Source organism: Talpa europaea (assembly GCF_964194135.1).
Source record: "Talpa europaea genome assembly, chromosome: 5".
Taxonomy (NCBI): Eukaryota; Metazoa; Chordata; class Mammalia; order Eulipotyphla; family Talpidae; genus Talpa; species Talpa europaea.
This window is the reverse complement of record NC_140071.1, coordinates 142134380-142155871: the sequence shown is the minus strand read 5'-3', so window position 1 is coordinate 142155871 and position 21492 is coordinate 142134380. Positions and strand designations below refer to the sequence as shown.

At 69.8% G+C, this 21492-nt stretch overlaps 3 protein-coding genes across 3 annotated transcripts in view; 1 reads left to right on the top strand and 2 right to left on the bottom strand.

Annotated features, from left to right (window-relative positions):
• Positions 1-9746, bottom strand: TADA2B (transcriptional adaptor 2B; the record flags this gene model as incomplete). Its single annotated transcript, XM_084234118.1, has 2 exons — positions 9474-9746; positions 1-993 (listed from the first exon to the last, which is right to left on the bottom strand). The coding sequence occupies exons 1-2, from the start codon at positions 9741-9743 to the stop codon at positions 1-3; spliced, it is 1263 nt and encodes a 420-aa protein (XP_084090244.1). The 5' UTR covers positions 9744-9746.
• Positions 9747-10227: 481 nt separating this feature from the next.
• Positions 10228-11844, top strand: CFAP184 (cilia and flagella associated protein 184; the record flags this gene model as incomplete). Its single annotated transcript, XM_084233034.1, has 2 exons — positions 10228-10632; positions 10750-11844. The coding sequence occupies 2 exons, from the start codon at positions 10228-10230 to the stop codon at positions 11842-11844; spliced, it is 1500 nt and encodes a 499-aa protein (XP_084089160.1).
• Positions 11845-18287: 6443 nt separating this feature from the next.
• Positions 18288-21492, bottom strand: part of TBC1D14 (TBC1 domain family member 14) — a gene marked incomplete at its 3' end in the record, with an annotated part of 42408 nt that continues 39203 nt past the window's right edge. Inside the window, exons 11-13 of the mRNA XM_084234257.1 lie at positions 20237-20346; positions 19008-19266; positions 18288-18353 (exon numbers count right to left, since the gene is read on the bottom strand). Of these exons, the coding sequence (XP_084090383.1) occupies positions 18288-18353; positions 19008-19266; positions 20237-20346 (435 nt within the window). The remainder of the gene's footprint in view (positions 18354-19007; positions 19267-20236; positions 20347-21492) is intronic.

Below are 21492 nucleotides of genomic sequence, written 5' to 3'. Positions count from 1 at the left end.
TCAGGAGGCCTCGCGGGCGATCCAGCCGCTCTCCGTGAGGAAGGCCAGCAGGCGGCGCTTGAGCGCCTTGTCCAGGTAGCCGGGCAGGCGGCTCTTGGCCGGCAGCCCCTGGCGCCGCTGCAGGTGGTCGCGGATGATGAGCGTCTTGGCCGTCAGGTAGCGCGCGGGGCTGAGCCCCAGCCCGCCGCACAGCGCCTTCTCGCGCTCCGACAGCAGCTCGGCGCCCGGCAGCGCCTCGAGCGCCGCCAGCTCGCCGTCGCGCCCGTCCTCGCGCCCGCGCCGCGCGCCCGCCGCGCCCTTGTTCTCCTTGCGCCGCTCGCGCTTGTGGCGCGCGGCCTCGAACTCGGCCGAGTCCTCCATGCGCGTGATGCCGTTGCGCCGGTAGCGCTGCAGCTCGCGGATCTTGGCGCGCAGCAGCTTCTCCTTGTGCATGCCCTCGAAGAGCTCGTCCAGCTCGCGGCTCGACATGAACTGGTAGAGCGGCCGCAGCTTGAGGCGCAGCTCGCGCTCCTCCTTCGGGATCTTGCGGCGCGGGCCGCGCTCGCGCTCGCGCCGCTCGCGGCCCAGGAAGGCGGGCACGAGGCTGTAGTCGCGCGCGATGTTCTTGCGGCGCTGGCGCTCGCGCAGCTTCCGCACGTACATGTCCACGTGCGCGCGCTTGAGCTCCACCTCCACGTCGTCGTCGTCGTAGTTGACCGAGAGCCCGCTGATGAGCGCCTCGGCGTCCTGGTCGTACTCCACCTCGTAGTCGTCGCGCAGCGGCATGTAGCCCAGCTGCTGCTGCTCGGCCGCCGAGATGTCCAGCGGCGGCAGCGGCGTGGTCAGGCTGGGCGAGAGCGGCGCGCCGCCCGGGCACGTGTGGTCCGTCACGCGGTTGGGGATGGTGTCGGGGATGCAGGCGCGGCCCAGGTTGCCGTGGATGTACATGCTCACGTAGTGCTCCATCACCTCCTGCGGCGTGCGCGCCGCGCCCACGTGCGCCGCCATGTCCTCCTGCAAGACAGCGCGGTCACCCCGGGCCCGCCCGCCCCGGCCCCCGGCCCCGGCCCCGGCCCCGGCCCGCCGCGCCCCCGTGCGCCCCCATGTCCTCCTGCAAGACAGCGCGGTCACCCCGGGCCCGCCCGCCCCGGCCCCCGGCCCCGGCCCCGGCCCCGGCCCGCCGCGCCCCCGTGCGCCCCCATGTCCTCCTGCAAGACAGCGCGGTCACCCCGGGCCCGCCCGCCCCGGCCCCCGGCCCCGGCCCCGGCCCCGGCCCGCCGCGCCCCCGTGCGCCCCCATGTCCTCCTGCAAGACAGCGCGGTCACCCCGGGCCCGCCCGCCCCGGCCCCCGGCCCCGGCCCGCCGCGCCCCCGTGCGCCCCCATGTCCTCCTGCAAGACAGCGCGGTCACCCCGGGCCCGCCCGCCCCGGCCCCCGGCCCCGGCCCCGCCCCGCCGCGCCCACGTGCGCCGCCATGTCCTCCTGCAAGACAGCGCGGTCACCCCGGGCCCGCCCGCCCCGGCCCCGGCCCTCCGCGCCCCCATGTCCTCCTGCAAGACAGCGCGGTCACCCCGGGCCCGCCCGCCCCGCCGCGCCCCCGTGCGCCCCCATGTCCTCCTGCAAGACAGCGAGGTCACCCCGGGCCCGCCCGCCCCGCCGCGCCCCCGTGCGCCCCCATGTCCTCCTGCAAGACAGCGCGGTCACCCCGGCCCCGGCCCGCCGCGCCCACGTGCGCCGCCACGTCCTCCTGCAAGACAGCGCGGTCACCCCGGGCCCGCCCGCCCCGCCGCGCCCCCGTGCGCCCCCATGTCCTCCTGCAAGACAGCGCGGTCACCCCGGGCCCGCCCGCCCCGCCGCGCCCCCGTGCACCCCCATGTCCTCCTGCAAGACAGCGCGGTCACCCCGGCCCCGGCCCCGGCCCGCCGCGCCCACGTGCGCCGCCACGTCCTCCTGCAAGACAGCGCGGTCACCCCGGGCCCGCCCCGCCCCGCCCCGCCGCGCCCCCGTGCGCCCCCATGTCCTCCTGCAAGACAGCGCGGTCACCCCGGGCCCGCCCCGCCCCGCCGCGCCCCCATGTCTTCCTGCAAGACAGCGCGGTCACCTCGGGCCCGCCCCGCCCCGCCCCGCCCCGCCGCGCCCCCGTGCGCCCCCATGTCCTCCTGCAAGACAGCGCGGTCACCCCGGCCCCGGCCCCGGCCCCGGCCCGCCGCGCCCACGTGCGCCGCCACGTCCTCCTGCAAGACAGCGCGGTCACCCCGGCCCCGGCCCCGGCCCCGGCCCGCCGCGCCCACGTGCGCCGCCATGTCCTCCTGCAAGACAGCGCGGTCACCCCGGGCCCGCCCGCCCCGGCCCCCGGCCCCGGCCCCGGCCCTCCGCGCCCACGTGCGCCGCCACGTCCTCCTGCAAGACAGCGCGGTCACCCCGGCCCCGGCCCCGGCCCCGGCCCGCCGCGCCCACGTGCGCCGCCACGTCCTCCTGCAAGACAGCGCGGTCACCCCGGGCCCGCCCCGCCCCGCCCCGCCCGCCGCGCCCCCGTGCGCCCCCATGTCCTCCTGCAAGACAGCGCGGTCACCCCGGGCCCGCCCCGCCCCGCCCCGCCCCGCCCCGCCCCGCCGCGCCCCCGTGCGCCCCCAAGTCCTCCTGCAAGACAGCGCGGTCACCCCGGGCCCGCCCCGCCCCGCCCCGCCGCGCCCCCGTGCGCCCCCATGTCCTCCTGCAAGACAGCGCGGTCACCCCGGCCCCGGCCCCGGCCCCGGCCCCGGCCCCGGCCCCGGCCCCGGCCCCGGCCCCGGCCCCCCGCGCCCACGTGCGCCACCACGTCCTCCTGCAAGACAGCGCGGTCACCTCGGGCCCACCCGCCCCCCGCCCCGCCGGGCAGACCCCCCCCCCCAGAAAGCCGCAGACCGCGGGGGCTGGACTCAAAAACAGGGGCAGCCCCCACCCCCGGCCTGGCTCCGGGCTGACAGAGAGGTCGGGACGGGGCAGCGCCGGGGCGCCCCGGGGCCTGGCCTCCGCCTGGAGGGTCAGGGTCAGGGTCCGGGCCCGGGCGGGCCGGTCTGGCAGGGCCGCGCTGTTCACTCTTCCCCCAACACCCCGCGCCAGACCCTGCTCCTCCCGCTTCCCAGACGCGCTTGGTCCAAAACAAACCGAGTCTCAACCCCGCCAGGCTCGCCGGCGCCCCTCATCCCGCAAAGGCCTCGGGGCCTGGGCCAGGCTTGGCCAGGCCAGGAGCCCTATGGGTCCCCCTCACCCCGGGGGCAGTGCGCCTCCGCGCTCCTCACCCGCCCAGGCGGGACCAGAAAGTCCTGAGGAGCGTCACAGGTGACCACTGGCCCGGCCGCACCCTGCCCTTTCGAGAGGGCAGGACACTGTCCAAGGTGTCTGGAGGGCACGGTGCCCACCCACGCGTGGCCGGGCCGCCCGGGGCCTTCTCCACTCCACCATGGCTTCCCACCAAGGCTGCAGCAGCTACAGTCGGCCCCACAGATGCTACGGAGTCCACTTTCCAGGGAGCCACGCAGGTGAGGGAGTCGGGGGCCCCTTCCCCACCCCCAGAGGCAGGTGAGGAAAGCAGCCAGGGCAAGTCCTGCTCAGGGGGAAGGGCCGCCGCGAGCACCCCCAACCTGCATCTCTGCTCACCCTGAAAACCAGCCGCTGCTCGGCGCCCCAGAGAAAACTTCAGTCCTCAAGGATTCCGAGCCGCAGCCACGGCGGAGCTCCTTCCCAGCAACCCCCGCCCTCCGGGGCAGCGAGCAGCACGGGCGTCCCTCCGGGCACCAGGCAGCTGAACCCGTGCCGCGGGCGACCGCGTGGCCACTCTTGGCCTCTGCACGAAGGGGCTGGAGGCGCGGACACGATGGTGTCTGTCCGCAGCCATGAGGACGCCGCGCTTACCCGGGCGGCGGGTGGAGGTGGGACACCACCTGTAAGACGGAACTTCCCGGCCTCAGGAACATCGGCCCATTGAACACCCACAAGGCCTCGAGAAGCGGGGACGCGAGTCCATTCTGCTCACCGCTATTGGCCTGGGACCTGCCTCAGGCCAACCCCACGACAGGGAACATTCCAGAAAATACTGCCTCAGATAGGTCATGGCCACGACAGACACGGAGCTGACCAGGCTGGAGAAGACCCGCCAACGGCCGCGCGCGCACTCTCTGGAAGCCCCGGTTGCTCTGCCGGGGCCCGGGGTGCGGATCACTGCCAGCACCCCTCTTTCCGGCCATCGGCCCACCTTCTGGGTAGGATACAGGGTGACAATCAACGGGGACCTTAGGTGATATTTTTTTGGGGGGTAAATCTGCAAGTTTTTCAAGTTGAATTCGACCTCAGAATTATTCAGTAAGGTCTAAGACTTTCATTCAAAACTTCACAGAAGAGACCCAGCGTGCCCAGGGGCTGGCGCTGCTGTCAGGCGCCGCGCTCCCGTCGCAGGCCGGTGAGGCCTCGTCTCGCTCGGAGAACACACGGGCCCCGGGGCTGTGGGCACCGCTGACAGTAGAGCCCACCCGGACGGCTGCCCCCACTCCCTGCACCGGCCAGGCCAGTGCTGTGCCCAGACCTCCGTCACCCAGGCCCTCTCTGGGGAACAAAGGGGTGCTGGCCCGCAGATGGACCCGGTGACAGGCTTGTGAAATCACAGGCCCAGGCGCCGCGTTTCACCAGGAGCTCAGAACGGTGCATGTGTCGGCCCTGGCCCCGGCCCGGCAGGGTGAGCCCACCAGCCGCAGGGAAGGGGAACCCCCTCCGGGGCCCCATAGTGTTTCGAGATGAATGACAGGAGCCCAGGAAAACCCAGGACCCCAACTTTCGAGGACTCTGAAATGGAGAGCAAGGTTGGCAGCACAGCCTCGGCCCCAGCGAGGACAGCCCGGTCCTCAGGCGCGCCCGGGTAGGCAGGTCGGGCGAGGTGTCCGCGGGTTAGGACTGTCTTGACTGTCCCGGGCCGCGGTCCCGGCTCGCTCTGGCCGCCCGGCCCCGCGGCCTGCACGGGGGACGTCCTGGCACCACGCCCGCCCCGGGACAGCAGCTCGGCGCGGAGCCTCTTCCCTCACGTGCTGAAGGTCAGTTTCTGCTTAACCCGGACGGACGGAGGGCAGAGGCGACAGGAGAGAACAGGGTTCTCACCCCGGAGGGGCACAGCTGTACCCCTGCACCCCCAGTCCCGCTGGGCTCTCGCTTGTTTCATGGGCCTGGGGAGTCTGTTCACTTGCCCCCCGCCCCCAGCAGAGAGGGAGGGTGGGGCAGTCCCGAGGGGTCCAGGTGGTGGGGGACTCGGGAGGAGTAACGGGAGCACCGTGAGCATACTGAAGGGGGATCCCCCAAAGGGGAAGCCCTGAACCACCCGTTGCCTCACCGTGGGGGGCGGCTCCGGTTCCAGGGCGCAGGGCCTCCCTGCTGCTCCCCCCCAGAGAAAGCGGCCCCAGCAGGTGGGGGTGGGGGACAGGCGGGAGCCACAGACATGGCCCCAGGCACCGGGGGCTCCGCAGGCGGCACAGCATCTCCCTCTAGCTCGCTTAAGAGGAGACTCCCCTTCTCGGGACGAGACCGGGAGAGACAAGTCTGCCGCGTCCTTAAAGCCCTGTGAAGATGCAGGGAAACGTGCCCTAAGACGCGACACTGGGTGCGGGGGACCCGCTCTGAAGGTGGCGGCGTCAGGCCGGGCGAGAGGGGTGAGTTTGCGCCTCCAGGCCCTCGGCTCGGCCTCACGCAGGCTGCCGGGGACGGGCCTCCAGAGAGCTCTCCGGGGGCGCAGGCTGGGGCTCGGGGTTTCTCTGCCCCCGCTGGGACCGGGGCCCCCAGGCTGCTCTGCCCACTCGCCACCCGGTTCCTTCCTCACATACAAAGTCAACGGGCCCTGGGCACGCCCGGCCCGCCAGGGCTGCTCCGGGGGCCACGACGTCATCTTCCACGAGACAGCGACTGCTCGATCTAACCGGATACTTAAAAATATTCCAACGCCCTTCCTGGCAAGCGTGAGGGGCGAAGGGGCGGTGTTCCTAGAGGAGGGCGCGGGGAAGCTCCGGCTGGAGAGCGCGCACCTCCCGCACCTCCCTCAGACGCCCGCCCGCCTGCGCAGGGGGGGGAGCTCCCAGAGAGCTCCAGGGGCCACCGGTTCCTTTCCCGGGGCTCTTCATCCCGCGTAGCCCCTTCAGCGAGCGCTCGCTCAGCCTGTCCCGCCGCGCAGCCCCCCCCACGCAGCCCCCCCGCCTCTCCGGGGCGCCCTCAGCCCCGCGGCTCTCACGCCGCGGCCTCCCCGGGCCTCGCGGATCCGTGCTGGCCTTGCCGCCTCAGCCTCACCGCGGGCCCAGCTCCGGGCCAGCCACCTCCCCACGGGGCCAGGGCCCAGGCAGGCTTCGGGCAGGCGGTCACGGGCTGAGACCCGCCGCGGTCACCAGCCTTCGGGCCGCCTCCTGCTTCCTCAGCGCAGTGGAAAAAGCAGCTGCCAGGTGGCCCGGGCGCACCCCCGCCCCGCTTCCTCCTGTCAAGAGCGCGCCCTCCTCCGCGCCAGGGGGCCGATGACCCGCCGGCCCCTCTGTCCTTCCAGGCGGTCAGCCGTTCCGGCCCCCGCTCCTGCTTGTTGTCCCGCAGATGGAAAGCCCGGTCGGCCTCGACTCCAGGTCCCCGCCCCTCGGGCACCCGGAACGCACCAGCTCCCCAGCCGGAGCTGACCCAGGCGAGGGGGAGCAAAGCGTCAGGCAGACACTTGTGAAAGCGCGTCAAGGCCTCACGTCCACAGGCCGCTGTGGCAGACAGATGGCCCCCGGGCCTCAGAAGCCCCAGCAGCTCCCTCGCCCCGGCAGCCGCCTCACTCCCCGCTCCCGCCTTTCCCCGAAGGAAGGGGCAGCAGGACGGCAGCAGGCACCTGCGTGAGCGGGTGCTCTGCTGTGGCCACGCGAGCCAAACAGGCAAGCACTGAGCGGCCAGCGGGGCCAGATGGATGAGGGGCGGGGCGGGGGGCTCCCACACAGCGGAGTGCTGCTCGGCCCTGAGAAGGAGGCCCCGACACTGGCCACGACGTGCGGAGACCCGAAGGCCCCGCGCTACGGGAAAGGAGCCGGTGACGGAGGCGGGCGGGCACGGCGAGGCCCCAGCACAGGCAGACGCCACAGAAAGAGCAGCCCAGTTCCGGGGGCTGGGGAGCAGAGAATGGGGTGTGCACAGGGAAAGTTCTGGAGATGGGGTGGCGGCTGCACAGAGTATAACGCGCTTAGCCACACAGAACCGTGCGCTTGGAAATGGCAAAAATAAGTCTGACGCAGTTTCCTACAATGAAACTTCAATGTAAAGAATACACAGTCTCTACGGCGGCACGCTGACTCCGCGCCTGCGGCTTCGGAAGCGGCTCCCTGGGCACCCGCACCGCCCGGAAGCTGCTGGAAACGCAGGTCCTCAGGCCCCACCCCAGGCCTGCTGACAACGCCGAGGGGGCACCCGCGTGTTTCCACAAGGCCCGCAGGGAGCGCCGCTCCAAAGCTGGGGACCCCTGTTGGTTCCAGCTGGTTCCCACCAGGCTCCTCCGCCATCCTTAGCCCCGAGTCCTGAGAACCCCCACCAGCAGGACGCCAACGGGATGGACCGGCCACTTCTGCCCACACACGCCAAGGCCACGCTCGGGGAGAAGGGCCCTGCTGTGGTTCCCAGGGTGGCCCGTGGAGCCATCGCCTCGGGACCTCCTGGAACCTCCCCGTCAGTGCTCGCTGCCAGCCCGTGCCCACGAAGGCACCAGTGCAGGTCTAGGGCGCCCTGGCCATCCGGAAGCCCTCAGGCACGCAGTCCGCAGTGGGTGACCAATGCAACAGAAGGTTCCAGGTGTGGGTCGTGCTCGGCGCCACTGCAGCCCTGCCCCACCGCAGCTGGGGGCCGGGGCGGGAGAGCCCGCGAGGGCGCAAGGCTCAGGGCTGGCTCAGCTCCCCGCAGCCCCCAGTCCCCACGCCCGGGAATGCGACACAGAGCGCGGGGGCGGGGGGGGGGGCAATGACATCGGGAAAATAGCGAGGCCACTATCACCTCCTCCACCTCTGGGCCCTTTCCACACCCGCGTCCTACCCCAGCCAGGTGCCCTACCCCTCCCGCCCATGCCCTGCCCTCTGCCTCGCCAGGCCAAGACTTTGCTCCTCTCAAGCCTCTTCCGGTGGAGCCGCAGCTCCCCGCACCACCCGCGGCCCTCGCCCCCCGGCAGTGCTTAGGGCTCCCGCCCAAGAGTAAGGCCCAGGCTTGCATCAGACCCGCCGCGGGGAAACCCAGGCTCTGCCCCAGAAAAGCCCGCGTCTCGCACGGCCAAGGACAGGAGGGCGGGTGGGCCACACGGCTCCCCAGCACCTCTAGGAGTCCGCTGGGGGGGGCCACACCAGCGAGAGCTGCGCCTCGGATGGAGCACGCAGGGGTCCAGGGGGCAGAACAGCTCACCAGGCTGGCCCGCTCCCCCAGGGGGGCTGGGACCACAGGGCAGCACCAGGGCAGTCAGCACACCCAACCTCCCCAGGCCCCTCCCCAGCTCCGTCCCCTCCAGCAAAGGGCACTCCCGGCACTCTGCAGCCTCATGAGCTCCCTCAATGATTCCTGGGGCCTGAGGGGCAGCGCTGGAGAGAGGGACCCTTCCAGCCCCGTGCCTCATCCAACACCCTAAAAACGGTTTAGGCTCCAGGCTTGTGTTTGTGTGTAGTTTCCACATCGCAGCGGGGCAGGCAGTGTAGACAGCAGCCGGGGGCCAGACGCTCAAGCCAAACCGCTCAGTTCAAAACCTGCTGTCGTGGCTGCCGGGAAGGCTCCGTGGAAACACAGAGCGAGCACAGCACCTGCGCCCGCGAGCCTCTCAGGCCACGCCGGCTACTTGCGTGGACGCCCACAGAGAAGCGCGTGGGGAGAGGCTGGCACAGCAGCAGGAGCGGCCACAGCGGTGGCGGGAGACGACTGCACCAGGCAGAAGAAACGAGAAGTGACCAAGGGCGGCACTGCGGGCCCTGCTGCCCAATCTGAGCAGGCGGGAGCACGCGGGGGACGGGGGTGGATGGGCTGGAGGGTGCAGGACAAGCCGAGGGACCTGCGCGGGGCTGGAGACCGGCTGGGGAAGAGGGGGGTCGGCTGGCCGGCCGGGGAGATCCAGGCCAGGCAGGCTGCGGGAGCTCCGGAGGGGGGGCCCTGCCCCAGCTCCGCGGCGGCCTGGGCGAGGCGGGTCATGAGAGGAGCGCGCGGGGAGCAGGTGCCCAGGAGCTGGCGCTCCGGGAGTCGCGGGCTCGGGCGCAGGGGCCACAAGCCCGCAGGGCAGCGACGACGCCGCCGCCGGCCGGGGAGCAGGCGCCGGGCTGCCCCGTCGACCCACTGCAAGGGGCGCTGTCGGGGGGCCTGGGGGGTCCCGGGCCCGGTGTCCCTCCCGGCCCGGCCCTGCTGCCCGGGGGCCGGCAGCCCCGCTCCCCCGCCCGGCCCCCCCCCCCCGGCTCCCCGCGCCCCCCGGCGCCCCGCCCGGCCCCGCCCGGCCCCGGCCGCGCCGCTCACCCAGTTCCCGAAGCCGAACTGCTCGATGGCGTCCAGCAGCAGCTGCTCCTCGCGGCTGGTCCAGCCGCCCTCGGCCTCGGGCCCCCAGAGCGTGAAGCGGCCGCCGTCCACCAGCTGGTAGCCGTGGAAGCGCCGGTGGTGGCCGATCTCGGCGCCCGCCGCGAAGCAGTCGGGGCAGAGCTCGATGTCCTGGCACTCGGTGCAGCGGAAGCGCAGCGGGCTCACCTCGGCCAGGCAGTACACGCAGTACTTCTTGCCCAGCTCCGCCATCTTCCCGCGCCCGCCGCCCGCCGCGCCCGCGCCCGCCGCGCCCGCCGCGCCCGCGCCCGCGCCCGCCGCCCCCGCGCCCGCGCCCGCCGCCCCCGCGCCCGCCCAGGCGCCGCCGGAGCCGGCCAGCCGGGCCGCGTCCCGCCGCAGCGCGCAGGCGCCCTCGGGCCCGGCCCGGCCGCCGCCGCCGTCGCCGCGCCGCATCGCGCAGGCGCCCGCGCGCCCGCGGGCCCGGCCGCCGCCTGCGCCTGCGCGGCCCTCGCGCCGCCGCCGCCGCCCCGCGCCGCGGGGGCCGCGCGGGAGGGAGCGCGGCGGCGCGCCCCGCCCCCGCCCAATCAGCAGCGCGCGCCGGCCGGCCGCGGCCCGCCATTGGTCGGCCGCGCCCGGGGGCGGGGCCCGGCGGCGGCCCCGCGCCGGGCCAATCGCCGGGCGCAGCGCTCGCGCCCCGGTTGCCCCGGCAACCCAACAGCCGGCGGGCGCGGGAGGGATGGGCGGCGGCTCCGAGCCGGGAGGCGACCCGCAGGGGCGCGGCGCGGGGGCTGCGGACGGCCCGGCCGCGCCGCCGCCCGACCTGACGGCCGGCTCCGGCCCCCGCTCCCCAGCCGAGCCCGAGCCCGAGCCCCCGGGGGCCCCGGCGGACCGCGCCGGCCAGGACCCGCCCGCCGACGCCGCGGCCCGGGAGGCGCCCCGGGAGCCGGGCGAGGCCGGGGAGCCGGGCGAGGACGGGGCGCAGCCCGAGCCCCTGCCCGAGTCCCCGCCCGAGCCCCCGCCCGAGCCCGCGCCCGAGCCCGGGGAGCCCGCCGCGCCGGAGGAGCCCGGGGAGCCCGGGGCGGCGGCGGAGGAGCGCGGCGACGGGGACTCCTCGGCCACGGCCTCGCGCCCGCCGTCCCCGGCCAGCCCCGAGACGTCCGAGCCCGAGCCCGAGCCCGAGCCCGAGCCGCGGGGGCCGGCGGCAGAGGAGCCGGGGGCCGGGGCCGGGGCCGGGGCCGCGGGGCCGCCGCCCGCGAAGCCCCCGAAGGAGCTGAAATTCCTGAGCGAGGAGCCCCCGGGCGAGGGCGAGGACGAGGAGTGGACCGAGGAGGTGCAGCGCGAGCAGGAGCGGCAGCTGCGCGCCGAGCTCCTGGGCCAGTACCGCGCCCTGCTGGTGGAGCGCGGCCAGTACCAGCGCTACAGCCTCTACCTGCAGCACAAGGTCTCCCAGGCCCTGCGCAAGAAGAAGGGCCTGGAGGCCGGCGAGGCGCCCGAAAGGGACGCGGAGCCCGAGAACCCCGAGAAGGAGAACACGTACCTGCACTACCTGGCCATGCTGGAGGAGCTGAGGAAGCAGCGCGCCGACGACCTGGACTGGTATCACCAGGAGCTGGAGCAGCTCAAGCAGCAGTGCGTGGAGAAGCTGACCAGGGTGGACAGGGCCTGGCAACGGTTCCAGGCCCTCAAGAAGCAGGTGATGATGCAGGTCATGGGCAGCTGCCGCCTGCGGGGCGGGCGCCAGGCCGCGCTGCGGGAGGTGGAGCAGATGCAGAAGCTGGAGGACAAGAAGGAGGAGGAGATGCGGGCCGTGCGGCTGGAGAACATGCAGCTGAAGCAGAGCCTGGCGCATTTCGAGACCAGGATGCGGGCCCAGGAGGACCTGACCGAGGGGCTGCTGCTCATCGATTTTGAGCAGCTGAAGATCGAAAACCAGACCTTCAACGAGAAGGTGGAGGAGCGCAACGAGGAGCTGCTGAAGCTGCGCAGCAAGGTCAACACCAACGTGCAGGTCGTCACCCACGTCAAGGAGAAGCTGCACCACGTGGAGCTGCAGAACTCGGGCCTGAGGGCGCAGCTCCTGGACACCGAGTCCCAGGTGGCCCTGCAGCGCGACGTCCTGACCAAGACCAAGCAGGCCCGGGACGTCCTGCGGATGGACAACGCCAAGCTGAACCGCAAGTGCGGGCTCCTGGGCAAGGAGGCGCTCCTCCAGGACCTGGAAGAGAAGGTGGACAAGAGCGACGCGCTCAGCCAGCGCCTGGACTTCCTGAAGCGCCACCACGCCGGCCTGACGCTGTCCTGCAGGGGCGTGAAGCAGAAGATCCGGGAGGCCAAAGCCTTTCTCCCCTCTTGACGGGCAGGCGGGAAGGCAGCAGGAGGCGCCCCTCCCCCGCTGGCCTGCGCGCCACCCGCGCCATCCTCGGACCCCGGCACTTGGGACGGGGCTGCGCTTTGTTGCAACTTTTCAGCCTCCGCAGCAGCCTGAGCACACAGTGGGTCCGCGACTGTGCTGGGAAAAGCAAAACAGGTCTCGAGACACAAAACAGGGCCGACGACACCGTCCCTGACTCCACCCAGAGCTGTCAAGGCCCTTGCATCTGGACAGCGTCCGTCGCGGTGACCTGACACGGAGGACCGCCCCTCCTCCCCCGGCATGCAGAAGGGACGAAAAGGCTAACAAGAGGGCAAGGTCCCCCCAAAACACTCCCTGCACAGGAAGCTAATTATTAAACTCCCTTTGAATCTGCTCGCCAGTGAGTCCTGAGTCACCGACTGAAGGGCGAGCTCGCCGCCCGCGCCCCCGCGCCTGGTCCCAGCTGCTGTGTGTGTTACTATGACGCGTTTGTCGTCTGTCGCCAGTAGGAACCTGACGCCCAGGGCACGGGTCAGTGGTGAGCGGGAAGGAGGCTGTTCCGTCTTCTTCCCGGACGGGCTGGGGCTACTTAAGCCTCAGGCTAGTGTCCGGCCCCCGACTCCTCATTGTGGCGTCTTCCTGCGGCTGTGCCTCGCCCGGTACCAATAATGATTTTTTTTTTTTTTCTGTGAAGACAAAATGACGACACTGCGTGTTTCCCACGGGCAAAGCGCAGGCGTGGCGGCCGCGGCGGCCTTCTGGTTCCAGCCGGAGATGCTCCGGCGCTGGCAGCGGGAGCCGGGCCGCCACTGCCCCGCGCCGCAGGTCACGCCGCCGTCGTCTCTTGCTTGCGCGGAGACCCGCCCGCCAGCCCTCGCTCCTGAATCCAGCCCCGTGACCAACATTTTTGCTTTTCCTGATGCGTTGGGAGCTCGGAGCTTAGGTTTCTTTCTTAATCCCAAATTGAATCTTGAGACGTGCCGGCGTGGCGCTAAGCGGATGCCCCCGGCACTAAGCGCAGCCGCTCGCTCGTCGGGGCTGCCTGATCTGCGGGCGGTGCGAGCCGTTCCCCAAAGGCCGGTGGCAGCCCCACTGCGGGCAGCCGGCGGGGGTGGCTGGGAGAACGTCGGTTGCTGTCTCGGGGCGGAAGGAATCCTGAGTCCCCTGTGAAGCCAGCGCAGGTGGAGTGACGCCCCTCCTGACGTGCGCAGCCCGAGCGCGCTTCGCAACAGCCGTGGCCGTCGGGGAAGGGAGGAGCTCAGCCCCAGGCTTCATCTCACCACCTTTCTCCCCGCCCGGCGCAAGGCCGGGGAGGTGGTGAGTTACCCGAAAACACCCTGGGCCTCGAGTGGAAAGCACTGGCTTTCACGCCGATGGCGTGCTCGGCCCTGCGGCTCCCTGGCAGGCAGGTGAGCGTCGGGGCTGACCCCGACCCCATGGCCATGACCCAGGTCTAAGCAAACCTCCTCCTGCCCACCTGGCCCGGGTACCACGTGGGTCTCTGCGCACGAGGATGCCAAGGAGGCGGATGAGGTTGGCATGATGATGATTTTGGCTGCAGTTACAAATCACATTGCCTCTCGCTGGCCAGGTTAGATTAATCAGAAGACAATCTTCTGTTGATCACCGTTACCTCTTCCTGAGGCTCTCGCTAGATTCTCGGAGACGCTTGGTCATGAAATAGCAACACATTCACAGATCGTGCCCTGGCGGGCTCTGAGGCGGCGGCCGCGGATCACAGGGCGCCTGTCCCTCTTCAGGGCGCTGCCCCTGGCGCCCCGCGCCGGCCTGCTCTGTCCCCCAGAGACAAAGGCCCGGAAGGCAAGGGCCGGGTGCTGGCTTACCGTCCTCTGCAGCAGCCGGCACAAGGCCCGGCACGTGAGCTCTGCTCCGATTCGCGGGATGAATAAGGCGCCGCCATTCCCATGTTCTGCACATGTGCCCTTCGTGCCAATTGTATGTCGGGCACGGCGAGTCCTGTGCCAAATTCAAACAATTACAGGCGGAAAGAGGATCTCTTAAGAAGCAGAAACTTTGGGGGAATGACGGGGATGGGGTGCAGGGCCCTGCACATGCAGAGCTGCCAGCTGGGGCAGGGCCACCCCCAGAGGGCCCCCTCCCACCAGGGGGCTTTCTCGCGACATGCTGGAGGCTGGACCAGACACTCAAAGGCCAAACGCGGTCTTTTCGCCGCCTGAAAACACAAGCGCTGAGTGATGTTAGAGGTGGGCGATTCGAGGACGTTTTTATCGGGCTGAGCAGCGGGTGTCCCCCTCAGGCGCGGGGGTTTCTGCTTGGGGAAGCCCTGGCGGGAGCGATCCCAGCAGCGCTGCTCATGCAGAGGCGGGAATCTGGTGGGGAGCGCGCACCCACAGCAGCACCGTCACCCGCCCCTCTTCACACCCCCAGTGCTCGCGTCAGAGCGGTGAGTCTTCACGTGCTCTCAACAGGAGGGGCTCGGGGGCCGCATCTGCTGCGTGGGGCGGGGGTCCGAGAGGCCAGCCCGGCCAGCACCAGCAGGGAGAGCAGCTGGGGTCCCCTGCCCCTCCCGCGGACGGCCCCTCCCCGGGGCAGCTTCCGGCTTTCTCGGCCGGTGGGCAACGGCGGGCGCGCATGACTCACTGGCTTCCCGCCTTCGGACGGGCCGGGTCTGACCTCTCACCCGGGCGCCGGGGCGAGCACGGATGGCCCGGAGGAGGCCCAGGCGCGGGAGGGCAGCAGGGCCACCGCCGCGCCAGCCGCGGAGCAGGACGGGAACGCGTTTGTTTCGGGGGAAGGTCCAATGTGAAAACAGCCTCTCCTCTGGCTGAGGAAACCATGAGCAGTCGCTTCTTGGTGCTTTTCCGTATTTCTACATTTTATAAAGTAAAACACGTATTTCATGGGCGGGGGAATCTCGACATTTTAATATTCCCAAACCCACCGAGGGCAAGACGCGAAGCGCACACGAGCAGGACACGAGCGTGGCCGCGGCAATGCGGGTTGTCTGCGTGGCGCGGCCAGGCCGGCATCTGAGGCGATTCTAACCCTCCCAGTCGGAGCCGGGTGTTGCGACCCCTGGTTACGGGGACTCCCGAGGCACCAAAGCCCGAACGGGGCCGGCTCGAGAGAGCTCACTCGGGGGCCCGTCTCTAAACAGCACCTCAAACTTGGGTTGGTTTGGGGACAGCTTCCAGCAGGAGCTCGGAGCAGGGTCAAAGCAGCTGAAGGAGCCACGTGAGGGAAGTGGTGAGGCTTGGGGGTGAGCGCGGGGCGCCGGGGCTGGGTGGGGCGGGCCCACGTCCTTCCTGCACACACACAGGGCAGCCCGCCGAGCTGGGCGTCCTGGGGGGACCGCCGTGCCCCCTGACCAAGCCCAGCCCGAGCAAACTGGGGCTGAGGTGGTCCCTGAGGGGCAAGACCCACGAGGCCGAGCGTTCGGGCCGCTCGGAAGCACCGCAGCCCTTGGGTCGGGGCCGACCGAGGTGCTGGGTGCCCGCAACGCCAGCAAATGCTTAAGAACAGCCCTGCACCATGCAGAGCCGGTCCCCCCGTTTCCCAGACCCCCACAAGTTCCCCCGGGGCTTCACGGCTTCCAGTGCTGGCTGAGCCGGTCCTCCCGTCCACGGGGCGACCGCGGGGCGCCCAGCCTCCCGGCCCCGCAGCGCCTCTCCCAGCTTGCCTTCGGAGCTCCGCACCGCAGGGGCTGGCTTTCGGACGTCTGCCCCAGTTTCTGGGGAAAACAGTGGACAATTTGCACCCCCCCGCCTGGGTTTCCGGAGGGCCCCTCCCCGGAGCCGGCCTGCGGACACGCACCCTCCGGCGGGCGCAGCCTCACCCACGAGGCGCCTGGTCGGTGAGCGCGCCAGGCCCACTCTGAGCCTGCGGAGCCCAGGTCCGAGCCCGGGGAAGGAGGCTTCCGAGGGGCCGGGGGCTGTGGGGGGAGCGGGGGCTGTGTGGGAGGGGCCGCGTGAGCCCCGACACCCCCGCCAGCCTCATGGCCTGGACAGCGGCCCAGAGGGGCAGGCAGCTCCGCCAGAGAATGCGGCCCAGACATCATCGGGAGAGCCCCCTGCTGCTCAGGTGAGGGGTGGGGGGGGCAAGGGCCCCTCCCTCCCGGGGCCTCGGCTTGGCGGGGGAGGGAAAGCGCCAGCGCCAGCAGCTGAGGCTGACCAGTCGGTCACCGTCACCGAGCACCGGGCCAGCGCCGCGCGTCTGCCGGGGAGGGAGTGGCGGCCCGGCGGGCCAGGAAGAGCCCTCGGTCACCAGGTCACCCGGCCGGGTCTGAGGAGCGCCCTGGGAAGTGAGCATGGACCCCGGCGGGGGCCGGGGCCCAGGGGCGCGCGGACTGGAGTCCCGGGAGCGCGTGGCCGCCGCGCGCTGGGGTGAGCTCAGCTGAGAGGGCGGCAGCCAGGCCCCCACCCTCGAGGGCAGCCTTGCCCTTAAACCCAGATACGCGAAAAGTAACAATTTTCCATGGCTTTTATTTAATAAAACCACATATTTACAATTCAAAAAAGTCCTAATTTGATACATTTACTAAATAAAATTAAGGGTGACCTGTACACGCCAGGGAAACATGATACGTCGCGGGTGCTGCGGGGTCCCCCACAGCAGACGGCTCAGCCCGCACCCGCCGCCCAAGCGCGCGGGAGCCAGTGCGAGGCCCCGCAGCGCAAAGACCCGGCGGAGCCTCCGCTGGACCCGTGGCCGTGCGGCACCAGCGGGGGCTCTGGCGGGGGCAGTTGGCCGACCTGCTTCGGGTTCTGCCCCTTGGTCCCTCAGAGAAGCTCCCGGCGGAGCCCCCAGGCCTTCCTGGCCTCGGGCACGGAAGCAGCAAGTCCTCGTGTGGGCTGGACAGCCCGGGCCCCTTCGGAACCCCAGGGCCGGCGGGCGGTCCAGCGGGCAGGGCATCTGTCTGCGAGGGCGTCAGTGCGCCCGAGGCACGCGAGGACCGTGGGGAGCCGGGAGGGTTTGTGTCACGACTGAGGACTCCTGTATGCACAGTAAGAAAATACACACGTCTCTCACGCACAGAGCCCGCGCCACGGGGCAAAACCAGGTCGAGAAGGGGCCTGGTGACACCCGGGGGGGGGGGGCGGCGGGGAGGCGGCTGGGACCAGGACGCCAGGCGGTCAGCGTGAAGGCCAAGGCAGGGCGGGGGCAGGCCAGCTCTGGTGATCCGGGAGCAGCAGGTCAAGGGGAGAGGTCCCTGGAGCAGAGCCGGCGCAGGGCCTGAGGACAGCCGCTGCTGGCGACCTGCCGCCGACCTGCAGTCCACAGCAGACACGGCAGACAGGCCTAAGCAGCAGCCCTGTCGGGGTTCTCCTGCCCCACATCTCTTGTGCACTAGCCCCAGACCCAGGGTGCTCCCAAGATCAGAAACCGGGTCCACGTGGCCCCCTGCGGGGTCCGGCTCAGAAGGCTGAGAGGCAGGGCCAGGCCTTGGACGCGCCTGGGGCGGCCTGGCCCCTGCGCGCTACCACGCCCTTGTGGGGACCTGGTTCCCAGACAATCCGTGCACACACTCCTCCCGTCTTCGAATCTGGATGCCAGAGCTCTCAATGCAAAGCTTTCAAAATCAGTCAAGGAACTGCCAGAAGAGAGGCTGCTCACAGGGGCGGGCAGACCCCGAGGACTCGGACGGGCCCGTCCGTCTGTCCCCAAGCCGGTGCCCGAGGAAGGAACCGCTGGGCTGAGGCCCGGTCCTGCCCTTGGAGGCCAGGGCGAGGGGCACTCTGCCAGAGCTGGTCCCCGCCCCGGGAGCACGGGGCAGGTCCGCAGCCCTCACGCTGGCTTTCATCGCGGAGGCCGCCTCGGTCCATCCACTCTCAGCCCTGCTCCTGCGCCCCGGCCCCGCCGGCGGCGGCGGCGGTGGGGGGGACCATCTCTGAGAGAGCAGGGTTCCCACTGGGACCCAAGCCCCTTTTGTCAAGGCAACGTGGTAAAAGTCCACCCCAAGGTCAGGTTGCATCCCAGGGGCCCGAGAGCGCCCCCCGGCGGCCGTCCTGGAACGCTAGCTTTGGTGGGTGGTCGGAGCGTGACCTCCAGCTCTGCGGGATCTCGAGGGCGTCAGGGCGCCCCGCACCCGAAACGGGCAGGTGTGGGCCGGCGACACCTGAGACCGTCCACATTTCTCGTGTACCTTGGCCACAAAGATGGTTGTGTTCCTTCTGGGAGAGGACAGAAAAGCGTTACACTTTAATGAGCTTTCGCGGGATGGGCGCTGCCACTGCCCTGCGTTTAAACCACGCAGGAGACGCAGCGGCAGCCACGGTCGACACCAGCCACGACTCCGCTGAGCTTAAGGCGAAGCCTCGGTTTAATTCTTTGAAAGTCTGTGTTGGCTTCACTTTGCTTAAGGCCAACTCCAGTGTCAGGCATCAAGCGTGGAAACAGCCCCAGGTCTCCGCTGCCGGCCAGCCCGCGGGGGAGCTGACCGGGCAGGCACCAGCCACGCCGACTCAGTGCCTGAGCGACGGGCTGCCTTTCTCCACATCCCGGCTGTCCTTCTGCAGCGCGGTCAGCACCTGGGGGTTACAGGGGAGACGTCTGTGGGCGGTCAACACGGATCCTGCTTGGCCCAGGATGCCAGCTACCTGCTGCCCCTGCCCGGCCTTGGCCTCCTCACCTGCAACCTCCCCTGCCTTCTCAGAGCCACTTCCTGCCCCCCCTCCCGCCATCCGGCTTAGCGGGGTCAACATAGGCTTCCCGCTCCGGAGCTCACGAGGCCTGGCGGGCAGGCTGCACACGCTTGGCCAGCTCAGGACCACGTGGGCCGGGGGGCCGGGCAGACTCAACCCCAAGAACCCTCCTGCCCCTATGGGCACACCCACATCACAGTACCAGGAGCCTCCAGGTACAGCCGGGCGGGGTGGGGGTGGGGGGTTGTTTCCTTTGCTATGTCTCTGGCATTAAAAGGAAATGGGGGGCTGAGCTCTAACGCGTGGAGAGCACTATGACGGCGGGCTGAAGTTCCTGCCCGATGCCACTGCAGGGCAGTGCACGGCTCACCAGCCCCTCCTCCTGATGGAGACGCAAAGCCGAAGGCCCACGTGTGGCAGAGCCGGACCTCAAGCCCAGCCCAGACCCAAGCCCAGCGGAAGCCCCGAGACCAGCCTGTGCCAGGGGCACGCCGGGTGGCCGAGCCACGCCTCGCCTCTGCCGGGAGACCTGCTGCTCACCTGAGCCCACTTCTTGTTTCGACTCTGCATCTGGATTGTGGCAATGGAAGCAAAAAATTCCTCTGCAGGCAGGTCCTCGGGCAGCCTGGTGAGGAACTGGGCGATGTGGATGAAGTCCATCTTGGTCAGGATGTCCTCGAAGAGCTTCAGGATGCCCAGGGCCGTGCGGAATAGGAACTCCTCCCCGTCGCGGCAGAAGACGTCCCAGACGCGGCAGGCCAGGTCCAGGGGCAGGGACTTACTGTATAAGGTGAAGATCCTGCAGCAAAGTTTGGGGCTCTCAGATTTGGGGGCACAAACAAGGAGCTCTGACAGCCGAGACAAGCTGGGCCTGTACGGGGGGTGCCGGGCGCGCGCGCAGTCAGCATGGACCTCTCCAGCAGGGGGTGGGCGCACGCTGCCTGGCGTAAGTCACAACCGCCTTCGGCTGGCCCAGAGCACAGCTTTGTCCCTGCCGCCCATCGAGTGGGCGCTTGTTCACGTGAAAACCAGCCTGGGCCCCATCTTCCTCTTTCCTGACGGCTCACCGCGGCGTCAAGCCCCTACCCCTTAAAAGCCGGTGCTTCAGTGAAAAATAGTCAGGAAACAGGCAACGCCATAGGCAGAGAAGGAGCATAACAGCAGAGAAGCCCTTCACGGGGACACTCGCTCGGGCCAGGCGCGCCCCGGAGCCTCCTGCCTCTACGTCCACTGGGTGTCCAGCGGCACCGCCAAGGGACCGGGCCCCAAGCCAGATCTGCCAGCGGCCCCGCCAGGTGTGTGCGGCTGGTCTCAGGTGGTGGCACCAGCAACTCCTTGGCTCCCACCCAACGCCCAAGGGCAGACCAGGCGCTGCCGCCCCCTCGCTGCCCCACAGCAGTCTCTGGGGCCACAGCCGCCCTCTCCGCCCACTTCCACAGCCTCAGCCCAAGCCCCACTCTTTGTCTCAGCCCTGCCTCCCAGAGACCAAAAGCACTTTCAGATACAACCCACCTCCACCCTCACCCTCAGAAAGAGCCCCACCCACCCCGCTGGTCCTAGTAACCCAGCCAGGCTGCTCAGCTTGGCACCCAGCCCCCCGCCTCCCACCCTCTGCCTGAGCAGGCAGGACCTGGGCCACAGAGGGCGTCCTGGTAGGCAGCTGGGGGAGAGTGAACAGGAAGGACACGGGGTCCGGCTGAGCCCTGAAAGCTGCTGGCAGTGAGGACGGTGGAAGCCGGGGAGGGAGGGGTCACAGAAGGCAGTCTTACCAGTCGATCAGGTAGATGTCTGGAGTTAAGTTGTTTTTCTTGAAATGAGCAAATAATTTCGGCAGATTTTCTTCAAAGAATACCTCAAATGCAGCAAAATAAGTCAACATCTAGGGAGGTAAGGTAAAACACCAACGAATGGTTTATCAGCTCGAGTTTCCAATGTATAAAATAAGTCAATATGCCTCTAGGCCTTTAAACACAGTCTCCCTGGCTGGACCCGGCTGCCAGGCCCCATGCGGCTGGTTCCTGCATAAGTAGCACCTCTGTGACCATGACACTGCCAGCGGCATCCGATTCTTCCTTCAACTTCCAGACCTGAGAACTGAACCAGGCATGCAACCTGCCGGCTGAGGCCACACCCGCTGTGCGGACCAGGCCAGGCCCGCATGGTCCCTGGCCCTCCAGGTGATGCTACAGCCTTCTTCCCTCCAAGAACCCAGCGTGAACTCACCAAGATGAGCTGGGGAAGCTGGCAGGCCCCACTCCCAACCCCTGGCACTCCCAGAGGGCACCCATGCTGAGACCTGCAGCTGGGCATCCCTGCGGGGGGCCGGAGCAGGGGTGGGGGTACGGGCAGCACTCAGGGCCTGATCCCTGCACCTGCCTCCTGCAGTGGAAACTGGGAATCCAGCACACTCAGCACAGGAGCGGGGCCGAGACACCAGAACACCCGGGCCCTGGGCCAGCCTCAGAGGGTGCGCTGAACCTGGGGGGCCTGTCATGGGGGGCTGGCCCCCCGGAACGCCTGCCCCATCTGCATGTAGCAGTGACAGTCCCAAGTGGGGTGAAGTGCTCCTGGCACCTGGGGGTGGAGGCCTCCCATGCTCAGGGCACCCCAAGCCCAGCCCAGAAGCCGCAGTGGAGAACCCTGGCTCTGCGGGAAACTCACTCCACATGGTAAGTCTGTGATTTTTCTCCTTACTAAAATTCCTAAGCACAGCTTTTGTCTGTTTCAAGAAGAAGCCAGAATCTTTATATTCATAAGATGTTTACCAGTAAATCACTTCATTAGCTATAAAAAGTCTCTTCCTAGGAAGGCGACGTGCTAAGTGCTCACGGCAGAAAGCGCGAGAAGCCCTGAGGTGAGGGCCAGTCACCCCGCTACTGACAATGTGGGGTGTTTCCTGTCCTCACGGAGCGCGGTGGCCACCAAGGCACACGGGAACACACTCTAGCTCAGATGCTTCGGAAGACGTCAGTGTGTTACCCTGAACACCCCCCAGAGCGTGTGGCCGTGCACATCAGTACCCCAC